Below are 18,933 nucleotides of genomic sequence, written 5' to 3' on the forward strand. Positions count from 1 at the left end.
TAAAAATTCACATCATAATAAAACCTGGCACACAGCACAAGATCTTAGCCCAGAGAAGAGTTTTGATTTCTTTTCTTCTGTATGGACCAAGTCCTAAATTCACTTAAAAAATGAAAAACAATAAATATATTTTCATTAGAGATGAATTAAGCATGACAGTTTGGCCTGTCCTACACTTCTCAAATGCAAAAGAGAAAAAAGAAGGTTGTTCCTTGTTTAGAAATGCACTGCATTCATGGGCCACAATGGCAGCTGGGATGCAAATAATGAAATCTGGTGACTTTGCATAATGATTTAATTGCTTATAGTATTTTAAAAAGTTCCAAAGCAAAAGGGATAGCTATAATTAAAAAACAGTTTACTTTTAAAAGCTCCTTATTATGTTTAATCTAAATATGTAATCAGAACCAACCTAAACCCATTGTAGACCATAAAGGTTTGTATTCCCTGTTGTAGCAGAAATGCTAAGTCATGGCCTGAACCAGTGATTGAGCTCCTGGTGGGAAGGCAGGGCCAACACAGGGGAGCTCCGTGCATGCAGCAAAGCCCTTCCCAGACCTCACTTAAAGGTTAAGGCAAAGACTATCTGTCCGGAGATTCCTCTGGACCTGAGGCCTTCTGAAGATAAGCAACTTCTTTCCTCTATTTCCATGCCTATGACTGTTGCACTGAGCAAATCCTTACTTGTTGCAGCCTAGGATCTTGCTGCTCTACTGTCATTGTTGTGCTTTCCATTGCATTATACACATGTCAGCTCATCCCATGAGGGTCATGTGAGTAACTCATCCCAAATGGAACTGACAAAATGGGACAAGGGAAGGATGCTCCGAGACATCGCTGAGTGTTTACTGAAGAGCCCCTGCAAACCGTCATGGCAGTACAAACTTTGCTTTTCTTTTTGCTTCCCAAAAGGGAATTCTTGCAGAATCCCACTCTGTTTTTCTCCACAAAAGGGATGCTTGGCGTGGTGGAATAGACTTGTGCCAAATAACAAGGCATCTGAAAGGAACAAGCAAACCAAAGAGTGATGCTCTTTTCAAAATGATGTTCTCTGGGCAGGCTGCCATACACACAAGTTCTATTTTTAAGACCACCAACACCTGAATGTTGCTAACTGAAAATTCTATCTCTAACGAAATGCCTGTCAAAGGCAAGTATCCACCTCAAGCAATACTAAGCTGCTTTAGTAACAAACTGCACAGACAACTTTGCTGCAGCAAACCGATCCTCTGGGACCCAGTCAAAGACTATAGATAGGTCAAGAAAGACTTGCAAAATTCTGAATGATCTCTGCCCTTTATCCAGTCAGACAAGATCGAATGTATTCTTTTTTAAAAAGGATAGAAATCAGAGAAATCTTCAGCATATATGGAAAACTCTCACTTTTAAAAATTAAAACACAACTATTCTTTTTACAAAGGTAAAAGCGCAGGGGCACTTAATTCTTTCTACAGTTAATCATACATGGTGACAAAAGATTGGCAGCTTCATGAGTTTTAATGGAGGCAGAATGCATCTAGCCTGTGATACTGTTGCACTAACAGTATTAGGAGGAACTGTGAAAAAAAATAATTGTTTTCTAGTAAGACTAGGTTGGTCAGTGTGTATTGCTCAGATTTTTGAAAAACAAAGTATCAAGTGGGTGAACTTGATTGCTTATTATTGTCTTCCAACTTTTCCAGTGGCTATTATATATGGCTATTCTTCCTATAATACATCCCTCTTACATTTTATTTCCTTGGCTCCCACCAACAGTTTCTAGAAAGAATGTGCTGTTACTCACTTAAATTGGACAATTCAACAATAGTGGAGGGAATAATGGAGAGGAACCACAATCCTTCAAAGTGATAATAACCTGCAGAGATATTTTACTCCTCGTTTTTTAACCAGAACCTGACATTTCTCATTATTTCAGAGTGCAGATTGCCTAATCCAGAAGTATATCTATCATAAGTAACTCAGGTACAGAACTGACATCACAATTACTTTTACTGGTACCAGCCAAAAATGAATTATGTCTCAATGACCACAGATCAAATCTCTCCCACAAAGATAGCAGCATATCTGCACCGAAAGCTTCTAAGTGTTGAAACGAAAACATGCAGCTGTCAATCTGAAGAGAATGTTTAGAGAAGTCTGTCTTTGACTCCACTTAATACTTTACAATAGCCAATACTTCTCAAATAACAACAGTATTTTATGCTATTTAACATGTAAAAATCTATCACAAAACATAAAGAATTTATCTATCAAGAAGAGATAACAGTAGTTCTACTGCAAAATGCTGGCAGCAAAATATCGATCCATGGGAAACAGAGTTTGGCTTTTCCTGGAGCCTCAAAGCCCAGTTTTGCTAAAAGGTTCAGGACCCAGGTGAAGAGCATGGAAGCAATTTGTTTTTCATCTCACTCCTCTTACAAGAAAGCAGGCTGTTGGTGGCAATCACAAGTACTACCTCTGACTATAAGAAAAAAGAGACGTTCTGCCTTAACTGAGTCTGTTCTATAGTTTTGGTATGAAGTGCTGTAAATCTCAGTGGCACCACACAAAAATACAAGATTTCTGTAATTGTTCCACTACAATAAATAATGAGAGACCAAATGTTGTATTATTATCATCAGCTACATCTCTGATGCAATCTGCATTTATTATTCTTCAGGTTTGCAAGGAATAAAGAAATGCAAGCCAGAGTTTACAATAATGGCATTTTCCTCTGTACTACTATTCTCTTCGTACTGAACGAGTGTGGGTGTGAGAAGAGTGAATGGAATTGAGGTATCTACTAGAAAACTTGAATAACAAAGTTTTTCAACTTCAGTCGTGTACTCATATCAGGCCTTTTCCTACATGAATGCACTGGTATTGCTATATGGCTACTCAAATAATGACTGAGATTTTCCTACTAAAGGCTAGTTTCAGATCAAAACAACAACAACAACAACAAAGAAACAAATAAAGAAGAGCCATTCCAGGAGTCCTACATGGGACTGGCCGTAATAATTAATTAAAAATTATGATATTCACAGATACTGATATCAGTTTGCCATCCGTCTGAAAACGTCTTCCTAATTTATTAATCATTCAAACTCAGAATTCAAAGAGAATTTCTCTGTAACTTTCAGTAAAGGTTTCAGTAAGTACTGTTTACTGAGATGAGAGTCAGAATCCAGAGCTGATGAAGAAGAACATTATAGGAAGAAGGACAGTTTGCCTTACTAAGCAGAAATTCATTGTTTCTATGTGAATGAGAACAACAATGGTTTGGGTTTAACAGTGAGCAAGAACTACCAGTGTGATGAAATTGTGAGAGAGAAATGTTCTGCCTTACCAAGTAAGGCATTTTTGACTCAAACTGAGGAAGGTGCAGCCACAGTCTCATCTGATACACTCTGTACAACTGCTGTTACTGACTCTCAATAAATGAATCAGTGTTGATTTGAGATATAGGGATGAAGAAAGACCTCACTTGCAAGAGGAAAAAAGCCCTCCCAAGGCGCATGGAAAAAAGGAGCAAAACTGAAAATGGCTGAAAACAAAAACAGAGACAAGCGTGTCTAAGGGAAAGCCAACATTAACAAAAGCATTCAGTAACACACTGGCTATAAAGAAATCTGGTCTGGACTTACAAAGAATGCTCTGCAAGCAACACAAGATAAGAAAATTATAAGTGTGCTCAACATGAGGAGCACACTAGAACAAGAAAATTCCCACAGGAGAACACTCAAGCGCACAAAAAATCCTCCAGACTGGAATAAAGATAGAGCTTCATGAAGCTGCTTAAAAGAACCACATGGTGTGCTTGCCTATCATAGCAGGATAATGGATTCGATGACCCAGCAGGTCCCTTTGATTCCTATGGTCATAGAACAGCAATAAAGTAAATTATCTGTAGTTCTGTCACTTGGGTCTTCTGTTTTTATCAGACAAACAAGGATCTCGAACTGCAGAGCTAAAACAAACCAACCAAGCTTACTTAAAACATTAAGCGAACATATAAACGGCTAAGCAATGCAAAGTTGTTCCAGAGCTCCACAGGAAAGGAAGATAAAAGATGGATTCAGGTGTTTGGATGGATAGCTGGTTCAGGGATCATCCCTCATTTCTGTAAGGATTTTATACTTTATTTGTGCTGTGCATGAAACTGGTGAGCACTGCCTATTCTCGCACTTGGTATGTTTCCAAAAGGGAATATCAGATTAACTCTCACTTAATCAACCCCCTAAATAGCTGCATTCTCAAACCTCTTTCTCCAGTGCTTATTGCTGATGATAGCCCTAGATAAACATTGTCAGCGTGGCTATGAAATTCAAGCATGTTACAGTAAAGTGCCTTCTAACACTGCTGAAAGTTTCAGCCTCCAATGTCAAATGAGTCATTACAGTATCAGTTTCCTTTCAGCTTTGCTTTCAAGTCCTCCGAAGCAAAAATTTTCTAAGGTTCTAAAATTGACTCCTGTCACCTTGCATCCAACTGCCTCAGAAACAACCCCAAACACATAAGAACCACAAAAGAAAAATTCCTACTTTATTGTCATATTGAACATACAGTGTTCTGCAATGAATCAGCATTGTGAAAGCACTCTTTCAGCTTCCACCAAATACCATAAATCAGAAAACTGTCAGTTCCAGTGCGACATGAAACCAGCTTATATTCCCTTGAGATGGTGAAATAAGTACAATGAGACCATTTTTTTTCCCCCTCATAGTGGTTGATTACAAAAGAGCGAAGCATCAGGAAATGTAATCTCCAGCACAAGTTCAATATTGATATCTTATGTGTTAAGAGGTTTTAAAATACTACCCACTGTATGGCAAAACCCTCTGCCGTTTTCCAAGGCATGTGGTTAAGTGATGAGATGGAAAAATAACTTCCTCAGGCATAGGACAGAGACCCCCTGCAGCAAACCCAACACACATATATGACAACCTGTGTGCAAAGAATCCTCTTTTCCCTCCCCAGTGAAAGCCAGCTCTTGACAGAGAAGCAGGCAGCTCTTGCTCAGATTTTTGCCCATCAGTAAGCTAAGGATCCTTCTTCTCCTCTTTGTCTAAATGTTGTTCTAAGATAATTCAAAACATCTCTGTGTTAAGTTGCGCTGCAAAATAAGAAATTTGCACTAGGATGTTACGGAGACAGAATTTTTTCCTATTAGGTCTGTCTGACTTGAGGGAGCTGTGAAGCAGTTTCATCAAAGTATGAAACAATCCCATCCATGCTAGAAGTGTCACTAGGCAGGCACAAAATTCAATTGCACTGAAATGGAATGGTCTGCCTTCAGGTCTCATCCACAATGCAACATGGTCAGATGATCTGAAATCGCAGTCAGCCACCATTTCTGCAGCCTCTTTCTGCTGAAGCATTAGGGAAGCTTCAACTAAGCATCACAGAGAAACTGAAGTGCTAAAGACCCTAAGAACCTGATCTAGTACCTGATTTAGTGATTGGCAATCCTGCCCATGGCAGTGTGGTTGAAACTAGATGATCTTTGAGGTCCCTTCCAACCCAAGCTATTCTATGATTCTATCCTTAATGAGAGTCCATATTTTTTAAAACATGCCTCAGGGCTCCTTCTTAAACTCTTTCCTACAATAAAATGGACAAGCCATGTGCAGCATATGACTGCTGTAGCAACTTAAGGAATAACTTCACCACAATGAACCACTTATTTTATCAATCATTTTAAATGCCGTCTTGATTATTAAAGAACAAACCAATAATATTCAATGGAAGCTTACGTGAAAGATACACAATACGGATTGAAGTCAAATGATCTACATCCAAAAATGCTTTTGACACTGGGAAGTATTAATAACTGATATTTTCTGCATCTTTGAACTGCTACTCCTTCTTCTTGCCATCAGTTTTCCTACCCTCCTCCAAATAAACAAGTTGCAACCATCTGAAAATAATTGCCATGACAACTGATGCTAGTCCCAAGAGTATGAAAGACAATACCAGCAGCAAAATTCAATAAGCAGTGTAATGAAGCAGAATAGATCATGGGAAGTTTCCAGTGGGTTCATGATATGGACACTGGGCAATTTGGAGTATTCCTGGATGTTCCAGGGCTATCCAAGCTCTGAGCTGAAACATTCACATATGCTAGCGAAGGTGACCAGAGTGCCCTGAATAGGGCAAAAAGATGCTTCAAAGGAGCAGAGTATAAGCTTGGAGGAGAAAGGCAGCAGGGTGATTGGAGACTGGTTTAAAAATGAAAACAGATTGACAAAGAGTGGGGCCAGAAAGGCCTTTACAAAATCTTGTTAAGCATGCTGTGACACAAAGGGTTGAATATGTCATACAGCTTGAGGAAGATATTCAGAGAAGTAAAACAGGGTTAAGCAGCCTCCTCCCACACATTTTCAATTTTCTGAGCTTTCAGCTTACTGACCTTTCCATCTTTGCCACTAAATAGCCACCCAAAAACAAAAATCTAACATGAATCTTAGGTAAATGAGCAGAAACAAACACACTTGTTTTTATATATTCATGTTCTAATAATTAAGGAAATGTCATAATCATAGCCACAGGTTATGACACCACTGTGCAGTGTCATTAGAAAGCTGATTTAGGTTTGGCTGGATGAACTAATTGATTCCTTACCTCATCTTAATTCAGACTTTCTCTGCTTTATCATTACTGATTCTGCGATTACTGTAGGCATTCTTTTCTATGTCTTCTTATCAAATAACAGGATTTTGTCTTTCATCTTTAATGAAGATTTCAGTTTCAGGATTCCTAATGACATCTAAATGTTTCACTAATACTATTTAATTTAGCTAACTACAGTCTTACTGTGAAACAGACTGTAACATAGGAGAAATGACAAGTTATATTGAAGTTACGACTGACAGGGTTGTGAGCAATTGCCTGATAATCTCGTCATTTTTTTTCCTAACTTTGGGTTAAAAATACTATCATGTTTCCTCCTTGAGCTATGTATTACTTTGTTATGTTAAAACTGAATTCGAGAAATTAGTTGAAATTTCTTTTGAAAGAAGGCCTCAAGTTAAGAACCTCCAGCCAAGAAACAATTCTATAGAAAAGTAAATATTGCTAAAAAAGCTTCTTAAAACCTTGCTGTCAAAGCGTTATAGCTCAAGGCAAGAACCGCTAGAGCCCCAAATGAAAGCAGTGCAGGCTGCTAGAAAGAGCAGCAGATAAGGACATTTCTTGCCCAGGTTCAATGTTTCCATTAGGATTTGTAGCACAGGAAGAAGCTTCTGAAATCCAGAATCAGGTCTAAAGAGAAAATGACTTTTGTTCATAGGCAGCACGCTTGGTATTGTTGCATCCAGGACCAATAAACCAGATTTTACCCATACGCACCACAAACTTAAGAAAGCATCTCCAGGTAGGAATAAACTGTTCTGTTTATTCAGGTCAATAAATCAATTAAGACCTGCAGCATTTCTCCTGCTGAGTAAAGATACCATGCTATTTACACAACATCGCTATTAAGATTCAGCCAAGATAGTTCTAGCTGCAAAGGATCTGCCATACGTATGCTTGTGATCTAGAGGGCTGTAAAATTTATGGATTTTAGCAAGGAGCTTATAATTGCCTAATCCAGATGAAAGGCTAGCATCTTTATTTTTTATACAATTTGGCAAATGATGCTAGTATGCATGGAAATGCCTGTGGGGATCAGGAAGCATCTCTGATCAAGCATCCCTAAGTTCAAGCAAGCACATCTTCAAATCTGAACCTAAAATGCAGTACAGTCTTGGTCTACAGTAGGCTGAAAATAGAACAGCATGGTCTGCACCCAGTCCTGCCAGCCTGGGATATAAGTCTTCTTGTGAGAGCCTATTCCCCAGGCTTTATTTCAAACACAAGCCAAAAGATGACAGCAGTTCAGCCCAATGAACTGCCCAATGAACAAAGACAAAGGGCTCATGCCATTTCCTCCTAGAAACTGGAAAAAAATCAAATCTTTTCTCCTTCACTGCAAACCAATCCCAAACGTCAACAGCTTACCAGTTTTGAGGGACCCTGCAGACAAAAACTTGCCTTTGCCCGACTCCAACAGCCTGCATAAAGGGGTCAGCATTAACTGAAACTGCAGTTAGAAAGCACTTAGGGCAGAAGGAAAGGAAAAAGACAATGGACAATTTGAAACCAAGCTGGCAGGAGGGAGATTAAATGCTGTGCTGGCTTCTCAGCTGTAGGTGGATCCCTTCATCCCTGTTACTGTGATGCTCAGATACACCGCTCCTTGAAGTCTTATATCTTTAACTGGGAGCATGATCGCCACATTAAAAAAAAAAAAAAAAAAAAAAAAAAAAAAGTGTTATAGATATTTCTAATGTAAGAGGGATATAAAGAATGACAAAGTTTCATTTCCTCTGAAATATAACAATGCTTCGTTCCCAATTGCTTTTCTTCTGTGGATTTTACTCTTTTCTACGGATTTGTGTAGGGTGGAAGAATGGAGATGAATTGGATGATGTGAGTGAACCCTGATGGCTTTTTGAATGCCCTGATTGCTGCACAGTATGTAAGCATGCTGTCAACGCTGATGCCTTTCTACAACTTTGCACAGTACTTTACAGGCAAAAGGGAGGAAGAAAGTAAATTCCATGTTTCACAGGAATGCTAATCTTGAGTCTTACATCTAAATTATGCCAAAGAAATTTTTATAGGATTAAATTCTCCCATCAATTTAAGCAGTACAAATCTGTTGTAATTCCATGATCTGAAGGTCTTTTGCTAATTAAGTCACCCCAAACACAAAGAAATTGGTACAGGCAAACAATACAAGTCAGAGGGCAAGCTTCTCAGCCAGTTCAAGGCTCAGCTCCACACGATACCTCCTCCTCTCATGCAAAGCCAAGAAAATTCAGGTCTGGGTCAGGAACTCCTAATCCCTGCTCTCAAAGCCGCAAATCCCTTTTAAGTATTCTGCTTTTTGCTACAAATATGACTATAACAGAATTCTTGCTTTTTTTTTTTTTTTTTTTTTTTTAATCAGTTTATCTGTCCCTTGGGCTTTCTGTAAGAATCAGATCTCTTTAGAGACAGATGATCTTTCTGAGCATATTTAGGAGCTCCACCTACAGTACTACAGCCAGTGAAGTTATTTCCCCTTTTATGTTTGAAACCTCTCTGCCTTGTTGAGGGCACCTGTAATATCTACAGCAGTAAGGCAATGCAGGGACAGCTCTTCACTGCTTTGGAAGTCTACCTCTTTTTATCCTCTTCTTTCAGTTGTAGACAATAGTAGTAAATATAATGCAAAAAAATATATATTTTTTATTACAGTAAGCACAAAAGGATAATTACCTCTCCGGATGACTGTGCTTCCTCCAAGGTCCTAAACTGAAAGGGCCTTTAGATTCGACTATCAAAGCCCCTGCATGCGTTAAGCGCATGTGAGGGAGAGATGTGCTCATGTGCCATGATAAATTACTACCACTTGGACTTGAAGTTAATCAGGAGTGTAAGCACCCTCTTGGGCTAGGGCAGAGCCCCTCATTATATTGTGCCAGGACTGTAATGGACTGATTATTAAAATCCTTCTGTTGAGAGTGATCATTAGAGGAATACAATGCAGCATTTGATTAACAGGAAGTCAAAGTAAGACATACTTTACTGACTCACTACCAGGCAGCAGAAAAGAGCCATTTCCAAATCCTTGAATATCAACTTAAAAAAAAATTAGATATTTCCTGATGAATTTTGTTGTGCGGGACTATAAAACCTGCCTTGCACTCCTCTCCCTTTTTTTTTTTTTTTTGGTTGGTCATTCAAAGCTCCTATTTAGTCTAATTTTATTCCATTTAATCTGTTGTTTTATTGAGCAATTTCATTGTTCTGATTCTGCATAAGACTTTTCCCTTACTCAGGAACTGCAGACTGTAATAACTGCAATCAAGGCAGTTCGTTCTGACAAATGTGTCAGAAAACGACTGCTGTGACTTTGAAATATTGAAAGTGACTGATAACATAATGTACAAAGCAGAATAAATGCATACAAAAGGAAACTTTTAGCTGAACTAAGTATGAACTAAATACAGTGTCAGAGCCCTGCACTAAAAGCTCTACATGCAGGTGGGTACAGTGGCAAATTGCTAAATACACTGTGCAAAGTGTTTTATGAATAAAGTGGCAAGCACAGTTTTTCTTCGGCCATATCATCATTATTTTCTATTTGCACTCAGCTATGAAGTAGAATGAAGTAATGTTTAAGTACAAAACGTGGCTCTGAAAAGCACTTGGCTTTCATAAAAGTAATCAGATCTATGACAGCTAGGATCAAGTCCATGATTTATTTTCAGCTAACCTTGCCCAGGTCAATGACCACAATCCTTACCACTGCCAAGTCTTTTTCTGAATGTGGATGGAGCTCTTCAGACCTCATCCCCAGGATGTTTTTTTCTTCAGGGCTACAGAACAAAGTCTTTCCAACACCAGCTTCACCTTCCTTCGTGCACAGTACTAAGTAATAAAGAAAGTTCCCTCTATTCATCTCCACAAGTTGTGAGTAGCTGCTCTTCCTTGACCATACACTTCAGAAATAAAATTTCCAGCTTAGGTATGCATAAAACCTCAAATTGTCACAGCATCAAGTTCATTATTTATCAAAGCACATTTCAGCTTTGAAAACAGGCTTTATTTTCAGGCAAAAAACTTTCACTTTTATCTAGAAAACAGGGCCAGCTAAAGACTAGCTTTATGGTCCAGCTAAATGTCAATTACCATTCAGACTAACAAAATGGGTTAGGAAAGATCTATTATTCTTTACTATTTTGCTTCTCTTGCTCATCTTATCCGAAATTGGCTGACCAGCGCTATATGCAACTTAGGTCAAGAGCAACAACCTTTGGCAGACAGTGCCTCCATAGGAGTGGGAGAACTAAGACTTTATTTGTGACTCTGTAAACCAGTCTGCTGCTCAGTTGGAGCCCTCCTATATGCTGGAGAAGCTTTGCACTCACCTTATACCTTCCTGGCATCTGCAGGCAAGCCAGCTGTCCAGTTGTATTGGAGGGAGCAGTTATACCTGCTCCCCTCAAGGCTAATGGACGTGAGTACAAGAGAAGGTGGCCACAAAAACTGGGAAGTGCTCCAGTAAAGTGCATGTTAACCACATGCATAATCTCTTCATTAGAGATTTATAAAATGGAAAGGTCTCAGAGGAAAGCCACTTGCTGAGACATCTTTTAGCTTTACTGTCATCAGATTTATAACTAAGATGTTCCAAATTCTGCAGCCATGCACTCGTTCTATAAAATTTTAAAACACATGAGCAACTTAGCTTACAATAAATGTTACTTCCATGTAGTTAAATGAGCAATGCTTCTGCCACTGATTGTCAGCACGCACCTCTTTGGGCAATATCTAGTCATTTCACAAACTGAGCCCAAGGTGCTTAAGGCTACGAAGTTTAAGAAATAGCTTGCAAAGTGATTTCTATTGGCAATTTTAACACATTTTAATAATGTTTTCATTGAAACAGTTCAGGGATAGTAATGAGGGATTTATAAACATCTTATCTGGCTTGCTTTTCTAAAATTTTGAAAACAGTGCCCTTTCCAAAAGCAAACAGTAACAAGGTAAGTAAGAAGGTGCCTTTTTTTTTTTTAACAGCACCTTGTTCACAGAGAGCAGCAAACTCCTTCACATACGTCAGATAAAAGAGTGCCATCCCACAAAAAAGCAGATGAGCTGTTCTCTAATTTTCATAGCTCAATGCTGAATGAATGCAACAAGGTCTAATGATTTTCCCTCATGCCATTCTTCCTGAAGCTACTGAGTGCTGCTACTTCTGCATCCTTTAACTTACCCTCATCAATTAATATTACAGTATATTTTAAAAGCCCACTAATCTGCTGGCTGCTGTTAAATATTTTCATTAATATATTTTCCATTATGTGCATGCTATAAATTTCAGACTTGCTGCAGAATCTTTTAACTCACCCCATCAGTTAGTATTACAGCATATTAAAAAGTTGCTAAAGTCTGTGTTTCTGTCTCTCTCAGTTTCTAATAATGAATTTATCGTGGACGTGAAACCTTCATGGCATGGAGGCCAATTGCAGTTAATCTCAGAGGAAGTGGGTCAGGAACAAGGAAGGTGGACATATTTTGAGGCCTAGGATCTCATGTAACTTTTAGTTTCACTCCTTCAAGCCTCGTGTACAGTTACAAAATTGGAATGGAATGTGTTACTTTTTATGACTGTTAAATACGTATTACATTGGTGTGTTACTACAGGTGTTATTACTTCACATCCTGCCTATCATCAAAACTATCCTGTTACTACATCCTACCTTTAAGTTAACTCTTACATTAACAGTGACAATGTATGAGTTAATTAATATTGGATTCTCATGTCAAATTGCTCTGACATCTGGAACAAACTTTCATTTTTACCTCCACTGTAATTTCAGTTACATGAACTTGTCTAATGAACTTGTTCTAGACCATGAACACGATCTAAGGTCTGGCTCAAAGAATTAAATATTTCCATTTAAATACAGGGTTTGCTTCAACTCCAATAATTCCCTCAGTTTTCTACAAGAATAAAAGTGGAGAAAGGGGTTTTACTAGCTTCTCTACTGTGTTTTTCAAAGTCCAGCACAGAACAGCATTACAATTCTAAGCAAATAATGGGGGCAAAGCAAACCTGAGCTTCTACTCACGCATCTACTATTCTTCAGATGATCTTTGTATTTAACTATGAAAAATCCACTTAGATCATGAAGGCCAGCCTTCTAGAAGGTTAGGAGGGTTAATTTCCCCCTACCTGGCAAAAGGATAAATGAGAAAGTAAGAGACATTCACTTGGATGCGGGGGCAGTTTCCTTAAAGAAAGGACTACATAGTCCCAAGGTCTAAAAAAAAAAAAAAAAAAAAAAAAAAAAGAAGGTACTTGGGAAGGAAGCAATTTTCCCTACACTGTAGTCTTCGGACATCAGTGACCTCCAAGACACAGAATGAAAACCTGAGCAGGGAGAATTAATAGCAAGGAGGCAGGATGAAGACATATTTATGACTCAGGGCAGGAACTTTCTAAACCCCAGAGTTTTGCTGATGAGATAAAAAAGGACAAGAAAAAAAAAATCCATACTATTTTATTTAAAGCATATCCCTAATGATTTGTGAAAGGGAAGTCAAACTGTGCACAGTGGCTCTCCTCCTTGCCTCCAGAGTTTTGGACATCTGAAAATGCAACAGCTTGCTGCTAGCAAGGTGTCTTAGAGCTTGTTGTGGGGAAATCATTATAAATCTCCACTTCTTTTTCCCCAAGACAGAAAGAAATGTCTGACTTCTTCAGCTGAACTACAAATTCTTTGTGACTCTTTGTGATTTATGCCAAATTAAATCTGCAGTTCTGCAGAAGCTACATGGTGGCTGTGCCTGTCATGCAATGTGCCATTGCATACCCCACCCCTAATAAATTAATACCAGGATGTGTGTCACTGCTGCTTCTCCTTCAGGCACAAAGACAACTTCAGGTGCCTGGGAACTCAGCCAGGGTCAGCATTGGATGGGGAAAACAGCTGACCAACAATGAGCTGAGTGCCATATTACTGGCCCCGTTGGCAATTTTGCTTTCCCCCTCCTGCCCCCCCCTACTCTCACTGATTCCTTTTAAATAGAAGTGAAGTCATTGAGGCAGATCACACATGAATGCTCTAGGAATATAAGAAATCTAGCACAACTCTGGCTTAGTTTTTCAGTGGTACTGAGTCTTGACAGCTGTGAGTTACTTAAGAGAGAGTCTGGCTTCCTACGAGTGTGAAATTAGTGTTCCCTTTGCTCATAATGTACTTGCCAGGACAGCAGAACAAGAGCGTTCTCCAGCAGAGGAAGGGGGACAGGAACAGGATCTGAGTGCTTCCCCATTGCCTCCTCCTCAATCCCTCCAGAAGCCAGCCCCTAGCACCACACCTGAACTATTGCAGCTGCACTGCAGGCACCATGGGACATGCTGTGAACTGCTCTGAAAGATCTTGCAATTATATTTATGCCTCCCAGGGGTCAGTGGAATTTTTAGAGCTTTGGACTGAAAAGACTTAACAGGTGTCAAATTTAATGTCAGCACACTGTTCCTCACAAACCAAATGAGGCATCCTCTTCAAAGTCTCCTACTGAATTTGACAGTTCATATTATTAAAGCCCCTGTCGTTACTTTGTAAGAAAAATGAGACAGAGAAAGCTGATGTGCTGCATGAAGGCTGCTGGTGTTCAGAAGGTGAAGCCTTAGTAACAAAGACAAGGGGACAACAGTCTACTCACAGACATCAACTGGCTGCCTAATAGCATGGCCAGGTGCAGTTGTTAAGATCTGACACATGAATGAAGTCATAAGAATACTACAAGTCCCTCACTCAAACATTAGCTATAGCATTCTCTACACTACTAGCACTACAGCCACACACTGTTCTTTGGATAAACCTGAAGAATCTGTTTTCAGAGGCAGCAATAAGTAGAAGGGTCACAGCAACTGTGTGGGACCCCAGAGGGCCACCTCCCCATCCCAAGATATTAAAAGGGCAGCTTCACTCTGCAGTCAGACTGCTTGCTGTGACTCACATTGTAGTTATGGCCTAGAAGAGACCTTCTGCACATGGAAAAGAAAGGTCTGAAAGATCAGTTTCCTTGCAGTGCTTTCAGGCAGACACCTTTTTTTTATACTAAGCCATACCAACAAAAAGGCTTTTTTAAAGTATATTCATACTGCATCTTGAATGACATAACTTTACTCATCGGAAATGGTTTGTACTCCCCTAAAATGTTAGATTTTATTCAGGATAGAGGGAATAACCCTATACAGATTTTCATCAAGCTTGAATTTGTAATTAAAATTCTGAGTTTAAATTCCATTAGTTCAAATACGTGGCAGCACCCTCTTCTCTTTGAAGATTAGAGGCATCACTTCACACCTGTAAAATTACAAACAAGCGTACTGTCATCACCATGCTCCAGGCACTGCAGCCTCTATGCTTGCATCTGTCAGTCCCCCAGAGGATCACATAGCAGACATCCCAAACATATCATATGTTTGGAAATCCCAAACGTCTAAGCCTCACCACAGTGCTATCATGACAGCAACTCATGCCCTGCAGCCTGTGAGAGAAAGGGAGAGTATTGACACATCTCTATCTCTTTTCCTGTTTCTCTGGGAATGGCCTGAATCTTCAGAAAAGGTATTTAAAAGTCTTAAACTCATGCTCATGCTTCCTGTTCTGAGATCAAAATCTCCTGTAATCTTGCTAGACCATCTACAGCTACACCCTAGGGATTTAACTCTATGCAGCTTATGGGTTTATATGAAATTTCATAAAAGAGAAGCCCTGCATTTTCACATAAATATATTTATTTGGGGAAAGATTGAGAAATGCCAATATATTTCAAGCCAGTTCCCTACTGCATTAAAGAACGTGAAATATTCATGTGAACATTTGCTAATCCCACCCAGTGAAATCTATTTCCCTTTCTATTTTGCATGCAGGCTGCATCAGCTGGAGGTTGTTCAGTCTTTTCATTAGGAAGAAAAGCAAGGATGATTTGTGAAAACCACATGGAAGTAATCATAAGGAACAGTAATGAAGATGTTTTAGAAAAAAAAAAAAAGACACCCTTGTAAGCTACCTTGTAAGCATGCTTTCTCTTCCACATTTTTGTTTCTCATACAGTGTTTTGCAGATTCAAACTGTAAATTTATATTTATGGACATAATTAGAAATGCAATATAATAACCTCTTATAATACAGAAATAAAGATGTAAAGGCAGCACAGACATTTCCAGAGCATACATCTCAGGATCTCTAAATTCTCCAGTAGGCAGTTTAACTCCAAGCAAATTCCAGTTTCTCTGTTCAGCTATTAGTCTTGATAATGCAATGAGTTATTTTCTCAGCAGTCTTAAGTTTAGCATATCTGTCCAGACCCTCTGGTGGCCAGAGATCTCACAAATTATCACTTTCTTCAACCACTTGAACTCTCAGAACTATAGCAGGAATCTGAAAATGAGGAAGTCAGAGTGCCTATGATCCCCAATTCCACCAGGAAAAATCATCCAACCTTGGGAATTCATTTATGTCCCCTTATGTCGTATATTTCATAAGAATTTAATGGAAATGGCATTTAGTTTCCATGGAGAGATGGTAATATTTAAATATTGCTTCAAAGATCCTTGGATAAAAAGAGCTATATATGTGCAATTTTTTTTGCTCTTTCTGTTTTCCTACACCTCCAAAATATAATACAGTGAAATTTTGTTATGAAATAAAGTTATACTTGAGAACATCATGCCTGCACAGACTAATGATCCAGAAGTTCCTAAAAGCATCAGAAACTGTAAGCCAGTCTATCCAGGTGTTGAGTACTGCAGTGCAGAAGATCATCTTTTACCAGAACCAGAAAGGACCATTTCCCCAGTGTACTGAGACCTACAGTAACTCTAGAAATGATGTCAGAAATCATTCCTAGGGGGCAGTTTGGTTATATCCACCGTGACTAGCAGAGCAAAGGTGAGGAGGACAAGGAAACCTCACCTGTCTGGGTATGAGCCAAGCCATGCTAGTTGGCAAGTCCACTGTATTTATCAGTAAATCAGAAAATTTGAAGATGGGTCCTCTGAAGAATATGACTAAACATCTTGACTAGCACCTGAGAACTCTAGCAGCTGGAAGACTACAAGAATAAATTTTGCAACTTTGTTTTGCCTGGAAAACCTGAATACAACAGACGTTTAATAGACTCAGCCTGGTCATGGTCAGAATATTAAAATATTCAGTATATAATTGCCTCTAATGCTAATTATAATACATAAAGCAAATACATGTCATTGAATTAAACTTATTGTTGATCTAGTGATTTGCTGTATTATATGACTTCCCACATCAGCAAAAAAAAAAAATAAAAATCAGCCAAATCATTCCCAAAATAGAACAGAATTTAAAGAACTTAAGCTTCCCCTGTTCATGCAGTGTGTGTGAGCAGACTGATTTCTCTGAATCTTCATACTGTTACACACTGATTACCTTTTCCTGTTCTATGGAAGGCAGACTGAAGGCAAAGGCAAGAGCTTGACAGAATCTCATCAGTATGACGCAGGGGTTCAACAATGCTAATTCCATCACAGCAACTGTAAAATTTTGTTATATACATCTAGTGCAAACGAATATAAACTGGGTTAAAAGAATAGGTCCAAAATGAAAAATGATCATGAGATTAGCCCACAACTTCTCCTAATAGTTAGAGCACAGAAATTATTTTTCTAAAAGAAGTCTGGTCATTTTCTACATTTCATACATATCCTAATACTGCATCCAGTTCTGGAGCCACCAACACAAGAAGGACATGGAGCTGGGGGAGCAGGTCCAGAGGAGGGCCACAGAGGTGATCAGAAAGCTGGAGCACCTCCCCTGTGAGGACAGGCTGAGAGTTGGGGGCTCTTTAACCATGAAGAACAAAAGACTCTAGGGGGACCTTAAAGAGACCTTCCAGTACCTGAAGGGGGCCAACAGGAAAGCTGGGGAGGGACTTTTCAGAAGGGCAGGTAGGGACAGGATGAGGAAAATGTATTTTAAACTGCAAGAGGGTAGATTTAGACTAGAAATCAGGAAATTCTTTACCGTGAGGGTGGTGAGACACCGGAACAGGTTTCCCAGTGAGGTTGTAGATGACTGCTTCCAGGGGAAGGGACAAGGCCAGGCAGGATGGGGCTTTGAGCAACCTGGTCTATGGGAGGTGTCCCTGCCTGTAGCAGGGAGGTTGGAAATAGATTATCTTTAAGGTCCTTTTGAACCCAAAGCATTCCACGATTTAGGAAGCAATAATGGAATGAAGCATGAACAGTGCAAAGGCACAATACATACAATTTAGTATTTTGGAATCTAGTAGCAACACAGTATGTATAGAGATCTCTTTTTTGTAGCCAAAGACATATTAGTACTGAGATCAGCATCTAAGCTTCTGGGTTCTAACGCAGGTCTTTTCACTGAAATATCAGATGTATCTGTTCATCCCTTTCAGTTTTCCATTAGCACCCAAGTTTACCTTATTCTCCTTAAGAAAAGGCTTTTGTATTAGGAAGAGTTATTGTTCATCTAAAACAAATGCATCAACTCTTTTCTCATTTTCCAGCTGATGAAGTTTAGCCTATCTCATTAATGTTTTCCAAGAGAAACAAGAGCAACCCAAATAAAAGCAATATGAAGTATATTTATGGAAGTTTATAGGAAAGTGAACAATCTTGTATCTCTGAAAAAGGGAATGTCTATGCTGTGAAGACAAAATCCTTTCCTGTCACAGAAAAATTAAATTAAAAGAAAGGTCAGTAGTTCAGAAAGACCTTCTCTTAGGACCTGTTTCTCCTCTAAGCCCTTACCTTTGTGAGAAGACATCTCGGTAGGGGCTGCCATGCTGCAGTGCAATTCCATATCCTCTGTCCGCCACAGTGTTCCCAACCGTGTAAAAAGAGCAGTCTCCATCATTGATAGCCACATATTCCAGCACTGCTGCATCCCATACAAAGGCATAGTTCCCATGTTTCACCTGCAGTAAACAGAGCAAGATCTTAGATGATGGGCTGCCAAGTCCAAAAGGAGGCCAATGCACAGGTAAAATGGTTGCAGCTTCTGCACAGTCTGCCATTTAAAGAGACTGACGTTTGAGTGCCTAACAGTTGTCAAAACAAAAAAATGCACCAAGACTGGTACCATGTGGTGCTTTGGTTGAGCAGTTCAGCAAAAATGGAAGAAACACAATTAGAGAGCAACATGCTATCAATGAAATAGTACCGTGCAGGAAACTTTTACTTTCCTTGCTCAGGGAACAAGAGGAAACATCAGGCTTCCTCCATCAGCATCACATTCCACCCCAAATCTTGGACTGAGTTTTTCCTTTGAACCATTAAAAAAACCACTTAGAGGGAAGACAGGTATTTGCACTGGATAAAGTATGGGAGGGTATGCG

General features: G+C 39.2%; 1 protein-coding gene across 2 annotated transcripts in view; it reads right to left on the reverse strand.

Annotated features, from left to right (window-relative positions):
- GRID2 (glutamate ionotropic receptor delta type subunit 2) overlaps nt 1-18,933 on the reverse strand; it is a 685,769-nt gene that overhangs the window by 43,557 nt on the left and 623,279 nt on the right. For both annotated transcript variants that reach the window (XM_042812758.1, XM_042812757.1), the window contains one exon: nt 18,347-18,513. In XM_042812758.1, coding sequence (XP_042668692.1) covers nt 18,347-18,513 — 167 coding nt within the window. The remainder of the gene's footprint in view (nt 1-18,346; nt 18,514-18,933) is intronic.

The sequence above is a fragment of the Centrocercus urophasianus genome, unplaced genomic scaffold (assembly GCF_019232065.1).
Source record: "Centrocercus urophasianus isolate 14NV4802_14NV808 unplaced genomic scaffold, USGS_Curo_1.0 seq_13, whole genome shotgun sequence".
Classification (NCBI taxonomy): Eukaryota; Metazoa; Chordata; class Aves; order Galliformes; family Phasianidae; genus Centrocercus; species Centrocercus urophasianus.